This window comes from Lepidochelys kempii, chromosome 4 (genome assembly GCF_965140285.1).
Source record: "Lepidochelys kempii isolate rLepKem1 chromosome 4, rLepKem1.hap1, whole genome shotgun sequence".
NCBI lineage: Eukaryota > Metazoa > Chordata > Testudines > Cheloniidae > Lepidochelys > Lepidochelys kempii.
In genome coordinates, this window is record NC_136383.1 from 69,350,059 (window position 1) to 69,364,911 (window position 14,853).

At 40.4% G+C, this 14,853-nt stretch overlaps 1 protein-coding gene across 2 annotated transcripts in view; it reads right to left on the reverse strand.

Annotated features, from left to right (window-relative positions):
- MFAP3L (microfibril associated protein 3 like) overlaps window positions 1–14,853 on the reverse strand; it is a 35,151-nt gene that overhangs the window by 15,083 nt on the left and 5,215 nt on the right. Inside the window, exon 2 of one of the 2 annotated variants that reach the window (XM_073341615.2) lies at window positions 1,663–2,084. In XM_073341615.2, coding sequence (XP_073197716.1) covers window positions 1,663–1,954 — 292 coding nt within the window. In that variant the 5' untranslated portion in view covers window positions 1,955–2,084. The remainder of the gene's footprint in view (window positions 1–1,662; window positions 2,085–14,853) is intronic. The other variant, XM_073341617.2, reaches the window with a different exon arrangement.

Sequence of the window (14,853 nt, forward strand, 5' to 3'; positions counted from 1 at the left end):
CACAGCTGGGTCAATCATTGCATCATATCAGGGTTTTCTCTCAGGTCAGCTATTAATAAGACAAGACATCCTGCATTTAATGTGAATAACTCAAAACCTAATTTCATTATGCTGTGTTTAAAGTGGTCAGCATGAAACTATTACATGGACAATATGGCTGCTTCATAAAACTACAATAACCTTACTTGTAGCTTAAAGGAATAATGTACACGTACATTTTTCCCCAGATTTAAATTTTATAAAAATAAGTTTATATAATACTAAGGTCCCAGGCTGGCAAAGGACGTAAGCATGTACTGATCATTAAGGCTATGTTTTAGTCATGGATATTTTTAGTAAAGGTCATGGACAGGTAATGGGTAGTAAACAAAAATCACAGCCCATGACCTGTCCATGACTTTTACTATATACCCCAGACTAAAACTTAGGGGAGGCGAGGGTGGCTCGGGGGGTCACACGGGGAGGCGGGCACCGTGGATGCTTGGGGTGGGGTGTGTGGCCTGAGGGGGGCATGGTTGTGAGGGAGGGATGGCAGGGCTAGGGCAGACTCCCTATCTGACTCCTGGGAAGTGGCGTCCTCCGGCACTTAGCTCCGTGTGCTGCTTCCGCTCCACCCCAAGCCCCGTTTCTGTGCTCCCATTGGCTGGGAACTGCAGCCAATGGGAGCTGCGGGGGTGGTGCCTGCGGGCGGAGGCAGCACATGGAGCTGAGGGAGGGGAGTTCCTGTCGCCCTTCTGGGGAGTCCCCCCCCCCCCCCGGTAAACACCATTCCACACCCCAGCCCTGAGTCGTCCCCCCCGCTGCCACACCCAAACTCCTGCTGCTGGCGGGGGCCCTGAAACTGCCCCAGCAGTGGCTGGTGTAACTGGCCCAGGAGCTGTCTGAGCTGCTCAGGAGGCTCCTGTGCCATCTGCATGGACTGCTGCAGAAGTCATGGAGATCATGGAATCCGTGACCTCCGTGACAAACACAGAGCCTTACTTATCATTAAGCATATGAGAAGTCCTATTGCAACTTGCACTGATTGGAAAGACCCACCCCTCCCTATGTCCCCCAAGGCTTTTCTGTTGTCCCAGGATCACTGGAATGATGTGTGCTCTGGCCATACCTTCTCCTGTCCCCTGATACTCCCACTGTGGCAGGAGTGAGGTCAGGCAAAGGTGGCAGAGAGGTGGCTATGTTTCTGTACTTTCATGCCACACAGGGATTCCCATATGGAAAGGGAATCCCTACATAGCTCTTAGGCCAATTTTGTATCCTCTCTTTGCCACCAGAGCAGAGCAAAGGGAACAGGGTAGTGACTGGGGTCCAAACCCAAATTTGCTGATGAAAAGAAGCCTTTCCTTTTTGTTTCTATATTATCTCTTCAGCATTTTTGTCCTCTCCTGCTGTGTGTGGCCACAAAAAATATTAAAATCTTTAATTGTTTTCTCACAGAGTGTATACAAATGAATTTACAGCTGCCATGACCCCGGGAGACAGCCATTTTTCCGTACCTCCTCACAGGTAAGCATAACACAATAAGATTGTTATGTGTTTACACACACACACACACACACACACACACACAATATATATATAATACAGTCCATTATAAACAAAGTGTGGATGCCAAGATCCTTGTTAGATTGTAAGAAATTAATCAGAGCATAAAAGCCTTACCACTGTTCTCTTCTTCCTTCAGCAAACAACCATTGGAATTGTACCATTTGTACCGTGGAGCAGGATTTCCTTGGACATTGCAGTCAATCAAGGCACTCTTCCCTTCCTTGACTGTAATATGATCAACTATGGAGATAATCACAGGTACAGATCCCAAGTTCATGTCAGTGTAATTTAAAATGCTACTAGTCACATCCTCAGCAGCTGTCAAAGCTGCTAACAAGATGAAAAGGTAGGGAAAAAGTGTGGTAGGCAAGAAGTTCAAAAAGTAGTGGTTGTTCAGCATGTTCATCTTTCTTCAGTAGGCTGCTCAGAAGACAGCTGGGATAGGGAATTGTCTGTTGAATGCAGCCTTCTAAGCTGAGCAAATCACAGGAAAGTTTTACCTTGATCCACGAAGATTTACATTTAAGAAAAAAATCCTATAAAATAAATACATTTTAAAAAATAAGACATAAATATTCCATTACAAAAGTTTTTTAAAATAATGAGATACCCATGAATGCATGTGACACACATCATTTTAGTGTCTTGCCTAAATGCTAATGTTATCACCATCCCCATTCTTACTGGAAAAATATGCATACATGTTAAAAATGGCAAGTGTAGGAGGAGGATTTATCACCTGGACATGTAGCAGCAATTTAGCTGTAGCTGCAGTTGCAGTTTTAGTCTGAAGATTCTACATACAAACTAATCCTAAGCAATCATCTAAACTGGAAAAGCAAAAGGCATGTCACATTAATGTTGCCATTATTGGTTCTATCATAAAAACACAAGAACAACCATACTGGGTCAGACCAATGATCTATCTAGTTCAGTATCCTATCTTCCGACACAACCTAATGCCAGATACTTCAGGGGAAATGAATACAACAGGACAATTATCAAGTGATCCATCCCCTGTTGTCCAGCCCCAGCTTCTGGAAGTCAGAGGTTTAGGGACACCTGGAGCATGGGGTTGTGTCCCTGACCATCTTAGCTAATAGCCAATAGTTCCATAGGTGCTGGAATTAAGGGCACAGGGGGTGCTGCTGCACCGCCTGGCTTGAAGTGGTTTCCATTCTACATAGGGTTTACAGTTTGGTTAAATGGCTCTCAGAATCCCCAGTTTAAAAATGGTTCCAGCACCCCCCCGTATCCTTACCTAATTCTTTTTTGAACCGTGTTATACTTTTGGCCTCCACAACATACCCTGGCAACAAGTTTCACAAGCTGATTGTGTGTTGTGTGAAAAAGCATTGCCTTATGTTTGTTTTAAATCTGCTGCTTATTTTCATTAGGTGACCCCAAGTTCTTGGGGTAAATAACACTTTCTTATTTGCTTTATTCACAACATTCGTGAGTTTATAGACCTCTATTATAACCCTTCTTAGTTGTCTGTTTTCTGAGCTGAACAGTCCCAGTCTTTTTAATCTCTCCTCACATGGAAGCTGTTCCATATCCCAATCATTTTTGTTTCCTTCTCTGTACCTTTTCCAATTCTAATATATCTTTTTTGAGATGGAGTGATCAGATCTGCATACAGTATTCAAGGCGTAGGTGTACCACAGATTTATATAGTGACATGAAGATATTTTCTGACTTATTATGTATCCCTTTTCTAATGGCTCTTAACATTATGTTTGCTTTTTTGACTGTCACTGCACAATCAGCAGATGTTTTTGGAGAACTATCCACGATGACTCCAAGAAAGTGGCCCCATTGTTTTGTATGTATAGTAAGGGATTATGTTTTCCAGTGTGCATTACTTTGCATTTATCAACACTGAATTCCATCTACCATTTTGTTGCCCAGTCACCCAGTCTTGTAAGATCCTGTAGTAACTCTTCGCAGACAGCTTCTCAGTTTAGCTTTGGGCTAAACTATCTGGAGTAATTCTGTATCATCTGCAAATGTTGACACTGCACTGTTCGCCCAGTTTTCCAGATCCTTTATGAATATGCTGAACAGCTGGACTGGTCCCAATCCACATCCTTGGGAGACCCCACTGTTTATCTCTCTTCATTGTGAAAACTGACAAGTTATTCCTACCCTTTGTTTCCTATCTTTTAACCAGTTATTGATCCATGAGAGAACCTTCCCTTCTATCACGACTGCTTAGTTTGCTTAAGAGCCTTTGGTGAGGGATCTTGTCAAAACCTTTTTGAAAGTCCAAGTACCCTATATTGACTGGATCACCCTTGTTCATGTTTGTTGACAACCTTAAAGAATTCTAAAAGATTAATGAGGTATGACTTCCATTTATAAAAGCCATGTTCACTCTTTCCCAACATATTGTATTTATCTCTGTGTGTGATAATTTTGTTCTTTACTATAGTTTCAATCAATTTGCCTGGTACTGAAGTTAGACTTACTGGCCTGTAATTGCCAGCATTGCCTCTGCAGCCTTTTAAAAAACGTGGTGTTACATTAGCTATCCTCCATTCACCTGGTACAGAGGCTGATTTAACCAATAGGTTACATAACACAGTTACTAGTTCTGCAATTTTATATCTGAGTTCCTTCAGAACTCTTGGGTGAATACCACCTGGTCCTGGTGACTTATTACTGTTTAATTTATCAACTTGTTCCAAAACTGTCTCTATTGCACCTCAATCTGGGACAGTTCCTCACATATGTCACCTAAAAAAATGGTTCAGGTATGGAGATCTTCCCCCTATCCTTTGCAGTGAAAACCAATGTAAAGAACTCATTTCGACTCTCTGCACCTGTCTTGTCCTTCTTGAGTGCTCATTTAGCACCTTGATTGTCCAGTGGCCCCACTGATTGTTTAGCAGATTTCCTGCTTCTGATGTACTTAAAAATATTTTTCCTGCTAGTATGTGTCCTTAGCTCTTCAAATTCTTTCTTGGCCTGCCTTATTATACTTTGACTTCCCAGAGTTTATGCTCCTCTCTATTTTGCTCACTAGTATCTGACTTTCAATTTTTAAAGGATGCCTTTTTGCCTCTAACTGCCTGTTTTACTCTGCTGTTTAGCCATGGTGGCATTTTTTTGGTCCTGTTTTTTTTAATTTGGGGTTTACATTTAGTTTGAGCCTCTAGGTGGCTCAAACTAAATGTAAACCCCAAATTTAAAAAAAAAACCCGACAAAGCCCTGGCTGGGATGATTTAATTGGGGATTGGTCCTGCTTTGAGCAGGGGGTTGGACTAGATGACCTCCTGAGGTCCCTTCCAACCCTGATATTCTATGATTCTATTATGGTGTTTATATGTTTACTATGGTGTTTCCATGCAGTTTGCAGGCATGTCGCTCTTGTGACTGTTCCATTTAATATCCGTTTAATTATCTTCCTCATTTTTGTGTAGTCCCCCTTGTAGTTAAGTGCTGCTCTAGTGGGTTTCTTTGGCATTTTCCCCCCTACAAGGATGTTAAATTTAATTAATTATGGTTGCTATTACCAAGCAGTTCTGCTATATTCACCTCTTGGACGAGATTCTGTGCTCCACTTAGGACTAAATCAAGAATTGTGTTTCTCTTTGTGGGTTCCAGGACAAGCTGTGCTCCAAAAAGCAGGCATTCATGGTGTCTAGAAATTCTCTCTCTGCATCCCTTCCTGAGGTGATGATATACCAAGTCAATATGAGCATAGCTGAAATCCCCTGTTACTATTGTGTTTTCTGCCTTTGCAGCTTTTCTAATCTCCCTGAGTATTTCACAATCACTATCACCATCCTGGTCAGATGGTTGGTAGTGTACTCCTACTGCTATGCTCGTATTGTTCAAGCATGGAATTTCTATCCATAGAGATTCTATAGTACAGTTTGATTCAGTTAAGATTTTTACTTTATTTGACACTGTGCTTTCATTTCATATATAGTGCCACTCCCTCACCAGTGCAACCTACTCTGTCCTTCCTGCGTATTTTGTACCCTCGAGTTACCATGTCCCATTGATAATGCTCATTCCACCAAATTTCCATCATGCCTATTATATCAACAGCCTCATTTAAGTCCAGGTACTCCAATTCACCCATCTTAGTATTTAGACTTCTAGCATTTGTATACAAGCACTTGTACATTTCATCAATATTCACTTGCTTGCCTTTGTGTTTATATTTAAATGGGACTCTTTCAAGTTTGATGGTTCCTCACTAGCTCATACCTGTACTTTACCAACTTCTTTCCTATCCTCTTTACTAGGATATAGACTTTCTTCTTTAATAAATGCATCGTTGAGGGATGTTTCTGTCTGAACCGTATTCTCCCCCGTACCTGTCTGCTTTTCCCCAGCACTTAGTTTAAAAATCCTCTACAACTTTTTAAATTTTACATGCCAGCAGTCTGGTTCCATTTTGGTATAGGTAGAACCATCCTTCCTATATTGGTGCCTCTTTTCCCAAAAGATTCCAGTTTCTAACAAACCTAAACCCCTCCTCCCTACATCATTGTCTCATCACACATATAGATCCTGGAGTTCTGCATGTCTTTCTGGTCCTGCATGTGAAATTGGAAGCATTTCAGAGAATGCTACCATTGAGGTACTTGACTTTAATCTCTTACCTAGGAGGCTAAATTTGGCCTCCAGCACCTCTCTCCAACCTTTCCCTATGTCACTGGTACCTACATTTACCAGGAACACCGAATCCTCTCCAGCAGAACATATAAGTCTGTCTAGATGTCTCCTGAGATCCGCCACCTTTGCATATGTGAGGCAATTTACCATGTGGCTCTCCCAGTCATCACAAACTCTGCTATCCAATCCTGCTCTACTGTCACCTGGTTCTTCCTAGTACCTGTGGTTTCCCTCTCCAGGAGGGGTATTTTCAGTGAGAGAGGATACCTTCAACTGCACTTGCATAAACAGTCCTTTTTAAGTCAACAGCTTAAGTAAGGACTACTTACATAAGGGTTGTAGGATCTGGTTTTTATTTCTTTAACACATGCAATTGTGCCTACAGACCATAGCACACATGGTAAAGCATCTTGGATTATTCAGTTTGCTGAGGCTACTGCCATACCTTAAATTTTGCATGAATGGTGGAGTTTATCCAAGCTGGAGGAATATACTTAAAATATAATATTTCAGAAACATATTTAACTTAATTTTTATTAAGTTAAATTTAAAAAGGGAAAAATATCCACTGGAGATGTAATTCTGGCTATGGCTTCTTTGGGCTAGAAATGGAACTGGGGCACTTGTTTTGGTCATGTACCATTAAGTGTTTGGAATAGAAAGTTTTGCTGACATTCTCATTACACTACCATCCCTTGACCAGCCCTCAAGTACTGTCCTATAAAGTGACTGCAGTTTGTGCAGGTAAGGTGGGGTTTTCAAAAGGACTCAGAAGTGGCCTAACTGTGCTCCCAGTGAAGTGAGTGGGGGTTTTACCATGGACTGATAGGTTTCATAAGATTAGCCATTCAAATTCAGCAAAACTTAGATTGTTAGCAGAAATAAACTATTCTAACTGAGATCTAAATATAGAGAACGGCAAACATCTAATTAATTTCTAAGTCACCATTTTCCCTTGCAAAGCAGTTTGATTTTATTTAAGGATTTTGGTTAACAATGGAAATCACTGTGACAACTAAGCAAGGAAAAAGATGACTGCTGGCAACACTAGGTCAGTTCCATATATTAAGGGAGCAATAAAAGTAAAAAAGGCCTCTTTTTCTCTATTCTAAACTGAATGAATACACATTATTGTCCTTCCCTGGCAATACTCATCTGAGTTTTTTTCCTGTCTCTACAACACAGAACAATTAACTTGGTTACACACAAATTGGCATTATTGTTGTTAGAGTAGAGAAACATTTCCCTCTATTTACCAGGATGGATCATCACTCAAGATTCCAAACTACACTTTTCTGATAGGCTGCATGTACGGTGTAAATATATTGTCAGAACTCAAACTCAGTCAATGAGCTTTTTCCATGTTTTGTCCATAGTCAAATGTATGGTACATAACTTTTTAAAATTAAATAATTTTACCTCTAGTGGTAAGAGCAAGGTCTAGGCGTCAGCCTTATTTTTCATTTTGCAACTGACTTGCTGTGTGACCTTGCATAAGTCATTTAGACCCTCAGTCGCTCATGGGATTTCTGGATTGTACAATGTTAAAACAGTTGAAAGTACCCTTAGAGATGCATTTCAGTTTGAAGTAGATAGAATTAATTCAACCATCTATCAAAAGCTTATCAGGTGATATTCTCAGACCAGACTGGACGAAGACAACAGTCATCTCTGTCTGCTTCTATCTGCAGAGTGCGGAAGATTTCCTGAGGAGTGCTAAATACTTTCCAGGGTGCAAGGGTCAGGCATTTCTGAAAAATCCTAAACAGTGTTTTGGATATGGGGCTTGGGCAACAAATGTTTTCAGACACTACAAAAGACACCAAGGTAACTAAACATTGTAGGAAATCCTCTTCTGTCTGTGCCAAAGTGCTATTAGAGAGGAACAAAGAATGGAAACACAAAATAGGTTCTGATTAAGACCCCCACAGCTGCAGATTGAATCTGATCCTCCTGTTGTCACTCAGTTCCAAGTTTCCATTGAGTTCATTAGGCCCAAACCCAGCATCCTGAAATGTTTTCCGACCTCTCCTCAAATCCCAACAGCTGAAGCAGTACACTTTAAGTACACAAATTAATCCCATCCTTTTTATGAGACCCAATAACTGTGATGTGAGCATTTTTGTCACTGAATGGGGAAAAATTATAAATGATTAATTTTTGTCACTGTAAATGTATTTATTTCTGTCTTTGGCATATGAACAGACACATCTGTATAAGCCAATTATTAAATTAATCAGACTTCAAGTCTAAAGAAGTTTATAAAAAAAGTCTACTTGTATGGCCAAATTATCTCCTTCCTGTGGAAAGGGGAAAGAACTCCTTTAGCTGTGCTGTGTTACCTCCTTGGAAGTATTAGTCGGGACAGAGAGAAGATATGATCACCTACTAGCATGGAATCTGAAGATCCATGAGGAATCTCAGCATTCACTCCAGGGCTCTTGGCACACACATGTGCAGCATCTGCCCCTCCACATGCTGTTCTGGGCAACCTTTCTCATAGCAACATGTCTGCCATTGGTCTCCAGTCTGAACTTGTATTCCCCTCAACCCCCCGCCCAAAAGCAGATAGAAACTGAACAGCTAAAAGTAATACTGCAAGAACCAGCATTTAACTTCCTTAGAGAATTCCACTGGAAATTGTGTCATCTGAGAAGAGCATGGCATACATCTCTTCCAGGTGACATGACCACAAACTCTGTTTGGCTGTGAACTGTATACTGTTTATGTGGGGGAGTTTCCCAGAGCATGCTGCACTGCCAGTGTTCCCCAGTCATATATGGCCAATATTTATATGCATTTCCTCTTATCTGCACAATACAGCAGAGAGGAACTATAAGGCTTGTAAATTTTCCTGCTCAGGAATAAACATTGGTCCAAGCTGAGAAGTCTTTCTCTTGTTATTTCAGAGACCGTTGGGGATATCAATTGCATGCAGCTATGTTCTGACATCATACCCAAAGTGCACAGCTGGTATTTTACCCCTGAAAAAACAAATAAACTGATAGGGGATGAAGAGACTGCACTCAGAAGTACTGAATTTGTGTTCCATCAACTGGTCATTCTGAACAGAGGCACATAAAAGAGGGACATTGATGCATACCTTGTTTTGGTTTACTATGTCTACATTAATTTGTTCTTCTTCTAATAATATGTATCCCTATATCTAGTGCTATGAGGTTATTCAATTCAACAGCAAACAAAAAGAAATCAACTCATTGTATAATGGATAAATGGTGTCCCTTTAGTTTAAGGAACACTAACAGTCCAGAGTTAGTTTGCTTGGTCTGTAAATATGAAGAAAAAGGAAAGAGAACTTTGGTTTCATCCTTGTTCCCATTTGTCCACAGCACAAAAACCACCACCTGACTGGCAGTAATGAGAACAATATTACAAACTCATGGTTAAAGTTAACCCCTGATATTTAAATACTACTTACTGTTTTTTCTCTTCACACCTATTCCTTTTTCTGGTCTTAGAGGCAATATGTTTATACAGGTTTCAGAGTAGCAGCCGTGTTAGTCTGTATTCGCAAAAAGGAGTACTTGTGGCACCTTAGAGACTAACAAATTTATTTGAGCGTAAGCTTTTGTGAGCTACAGCTCACTTCATTGGCATCCGATGAAGTGAGCTGTAGCTCACGAAAGCTTACGCTCAAATAAATTTGTTAGTCTCTAAGGTGCCACAAGTACTCCTTTTCTTTTTATGTTTATACAGTGGACAACTGTCAAAAGCTACTAGGTTTTACTGGAGCAGAAATGCAGACACTGGGACTTATTTATGTCGTTCAGAAAGGTCAAAAGATCACTGGGAGTTCAGAGGCTCATGACTGTGAACTACCCAATAAAAGATTAAACTGTTAGGGCCTAGGCAGGAAGATGTGAATGAACTGTGTTACTATTCAACTGGTAGCAAGTTGTCTGACTTTTGTCATCCTCTTGTTAATAAAGCTATAATCCTAAAAGCAGTGGCCCTAAAAGGGACATGACAGAATCTTCTCAGTCTCTCTGGGATATTTCTTTGCTTGTACCCTCATGACTTTTCTCCTGTTTCCTTCTTTACCGTCTCTAGCTAGTAAGTGTCAGGATGGCAATTGTTGCATGACTAAACTGTTTCCTTAGAGCTTCGGGCACCTTATACCATGACTGGTTTAATGGCTTCCAGCTTGATGCATGTTTCTCTGTCTCTAGAGCTGATTTCAGTTGCCTTTAGAATATTTCAGAACCTTCTCCTCGGGTCCCTGTGAGAACACACATCCTACCATTCTGCCTCTTATATTGTCTCAAGAGAAGTGTTGTATATACTAGGGATGTTCACAGGCAGGTTAGGGCTTTAGGTGCGCTAACAGAGCTGCATGGCTAGCCAAGTGTCTTTAGCCCTGTCATACTCAACCTGTGAGAGGCATAAATTTGAGAATTGCCTTAGGGACACCAAAAACAGAGTAGCAAGGGACATGTGAAGTTGTCATAAATATAAAGGGAAGGGTAAACACCTTTAAATCCCTCCTGGCCAGAGGAAAAACCCTTTCACCTGTAAAGGGTTAAGAAGCTGATAGCCTTGCTGGCACCTGACCAAAATGACCGATGAGGAAACAAGATACTTTCAAAACTGGGGGGTGGGTGGGAACAAAGGGTTCTCTCTGTCTGTGTGATGCTTTTGCCAGGACCAGAGCAGAAATGCAGGTCAGAACTCCTGTAAAAAGTCAGTAAGCAATCTAGGTAGATATGCATTAGATTCTGTTTTGTTTAAATGGCTGATAAAATAAATTGTGCTGAATGGAATGTATATTCCTGTTTTTGTATCTTTTTGTAAGCCTAGAGGGATTCTCTATGTTTTGAATCTGATTACCCTGTAAGGTATTTACCATCCTGATTTTACAGAGGTGATTCTTTTACTTTTTCTTTAATTAAAATTCTTCTTTTAAGAACCTGATTGATTTTCATTGTTCTTAAGATCTAAGGGTTTGGGTCTGTGTTCACCTATGCAAATTGGTGAGGATTTTTATCAAGCCTTCCCCAGGAAAGGGGGTGTAGTGCTTGGGGGGGAGACGTTTCCAAGTGGGCACTTCTCTGTTCTTTGTGTAACACTTTGGTGGTGGCAGCGTTTAACCTAAGCTGGTAAGAATAAGCTTAGGGGGTCTTTCATGCAGGTCCCCACATCTGTACCCTAGAGTTCAGAGTGGGGAAGGAACTTTGACAGAAGTAATGAGGGTTTTGTGTCTAAGCCTTAAGAGCTTCTAGAAATGATACTTGGAGTCAGCATGGCAACTCCTCCCTAGCATTCCTTTATAATTTTGGGTAGTGGTATTCTAGAATGAGGAGACCAATTAATGAGACGGATAAACTGTAAGAGTTTAGTTAGATTGGCTATGGCCTCATCTTGTAAGTTTAAAGAAGGAGAAAGGAGTGAAAGCACCGTTGAGAAGACCTGTTGGAAGACTGGGTAACTGTGGGAATTGCCAGATCTCTAAGTACACAAGGGGTATGTCTACATTAGCAGAGTTTTTGCACTGTACATTTCACCAGTGATAGAGAACCAGTGAAAGTAAAGTGCTGGTTTGTGAGGTTTTTGCACTGTAAGTGTCACCGGGGAACCGGTGAAAGTAAAGCGCTTAATTCCTGAGGCGTCAGAGAGTGTTTACATTAGCAGCACTTCCATTGCAGATGAGAGCAGCGCTCTAGGACAGCTATCCAACAGTGTAGTTCTCTCCGGTTTGACAATGGGCCTTGTGGGAAGGGTGTGTGTGTGTGTGTGTGAGTGTGATCGTGGGGCATCCTGGGTCCCTGCACAGCTGCCTCTCCCCAAACACTGATCAGCTCCAGTAGCTCAGCATTGCTCCAAGCAGCGGATCGTTTGCTCTGTGGAGCAGGCATTGTCACCTGGCCAGATAAGTGAGCGCTTGCCAAGAAAACAGGAAGGGGAGTTTCAAAGTTCCCGGGGCTTTACAGGGGGAGGGGTGGATGTCTATTTACCTGGCAGCAGAGCTGCTGGCCAGAGTGGTCACCTAGGCATTGTGGGATACCCTCCAGAGGCTAAAAGCTGTGTAAACAGGAAGAATGTGTCTTCATTTGCACATCACTGCAAAAGCATCACTGGTAAGAGCTATATGCCTCTCATGGAGGTGGTTTTCTTTTTGCGGTGAAACTTCTGAGTTTCACTGCAAAAAGACATTAGCAAGTGTAGACATTTCCATGGTTTTTGCACACAAAAGGGACTTTTTCTGCTTTAAATGGCAAGTGTAGACACGCCCAAGAAGCTATGTGTAAGTGCTGGAATAATAAAAAGAATTTCTCTTTTGTATGTGGTTAGTAGGAATCTAAAGTTGTGCTTTTATCTCATATTGTTTTGGTTTCTCATGTTCAGAAACTCTTCAATTCAATTTAATCTACAAAAGGATAAAGCAGAACTAGTCTAAGAACAAGATTAGAAGACTATATAGTGCAGAGAGGAGATGAGTAAGAGGGAATGTGATTAAAGTATACAAAATATTGAATAGTATAGAGAAAATAGATCAGGCACTCCTATTTACCTTTTCTCATAATGCCAGAACAAGGAAGCGTACATTCAATGAAACTGAAGGCAGCAAATTTAAAACAGATAAAAGGAAATAATGTTTTACACAACACACAATTGGCATGTGCAACTCATTGCCACAAGATAACATTTAAGCCAAGAGCGAAACAAGAGTCAAAACAGACAGGGCATTTATACAGAAAATGACAGTATCTAGTTAAAGCCAGTTGTAATAAGGATTAAAAAAAGAAAGCTTGCCAAAAAAGTATGGAAGGGATACAAAACTTCATACTTCAATGTACATAACTCTCTACTATGGTGACTTTTTGCACCTTCCTCTGAAGCATGTGGTATTGACCACTGACAGAGATGGATTACTAGGTGGGATAGGCTTCAGTAGGGCAATTCAGTATTTGCAAACTAATCTGTTTTTGTTAACTAGGAATGCTGTTTACAAGTAAAGGTATAAAGGAGTCTATAGCTTAAAGACATTAATAAGCTACTTCAGGCAGGAACATGTCCTTTTGTTTGTAAAGTGACAAACAACAATAAATAATGAAAGCAGGCAAAATGGAGAATTCAGAGACGTACACTGGCTCTGAGGAGATAACAAAACTATGTTACAGAGAAGAGTCATATTAATAAAGAAACCTTCCAAGCTACTTGTTACAGAGAACACTAACACTACAGGAGGTTTTGAGACAAGTTTCTTTTCTTTACCCTTTGTAAAGCTTTCCGTAATCTTTATTTAAAAATTGAGATTCACACTAATAAGTTACAGTTATAAAATGCCAAGCAATAAGATATACAATGTGATGGACATAATTGTCACTCTAAAATGAGTGACATACTTTATGATGAAGTCCTTTGGTTTAAGGAGCACTAGCTGCATATCATATTTTAACACTGAATCAACTAGGAGGAAATTCACAGCCAATAAAGAAAATTCTGCTTTACAGTTAAGCTTATAATATACCTACACAGTTGCAAAGCTGATCAGCAGAATCCCACTCAACAATTGTTCTTCCTATTTGAGGTCCTAATCCTGAAAAGCAATTAAGAATGTGAATAGTCCCATGGACTTCAAGACCCAAGCCAATGGGACCTCTTGTACTTAAAGGAACACAGGTGCTTAAGTGCTTTACTGGATCGGGACCTAAATTTCACCCCACTCCAAACCATCCTCAAGGCCCACAATCCATTCAGCCTAAAATGACTAGATGAAGCTTGCTACTCTGTAATTATCTGTAAGGCTTATTAAGTCCCTCAAGAGTCTCCCCTAGTCCTTGATGACCTAAGGAATTGAGTGTGGATCTCTTGTGCGGCAGTGTAGATGACCTCTGCCAAACATCTGAGCAAAACCCTTGATACACTTCAGTGTAAGTGAAATTGTATCACCAGCATCTATTCCATGTAAAATGGACACCTAGCCAGAAACATTTAGAGAACAAGTTAACTAGAAGGCTTCCTGTCTGCAATTTGTAAGAATATATTTTTTTCACATGGACAGAGCAACTTAATAAACTCCCGGGTTACCAATTAAGGACTCAATAAAAACAGAACGATTTTTTTTTTTTCAGTAGAGAAGCTTACTTCTGCTGAGGGAAAATGACAGCATTTTGATGGACATGTTCCATTAGTGAGTTGTGGGTTATACAGAAAGATCTGCTGTAGAATCAGTAGTGAAGAGGTCTCTTAAGCCCAGAATTTTATGTCCAGTCAATTTGTTAGATGATTAGGTGTATATACTCTTTTTCAAGGTTTCTACTAAAGAGCTCTGATGAATAAATCATCAGGATGTATTTAGCAGTTGTATTTGTTTAGGAGGTCAGGCAGGCTGTGCTTCATGGTTTGGTACACCTATTTAATGGGATCAAGATTACAATATAGGTTTTGTTTAAATAAAATAGTAAAGGCTTTTCAAGACTAATGATATTTCATATAAACATCTTTAAAGTTTTATCATGTCTTCTGAACAACTGAATAGTTTCAGTCTTTCCTATTTTCAGTGCAGTGTATGTAGTTTTCATTAAGAAACAGTATTTTAACTTAAGGCTCCTCTTTCAGTAACAGGAGAATAATGAATTTGTATATAATAACTCCCACCAGCCTTCAGAGGGCCACAGTGATTATATAAAAATATGTAATCTGTGATATGC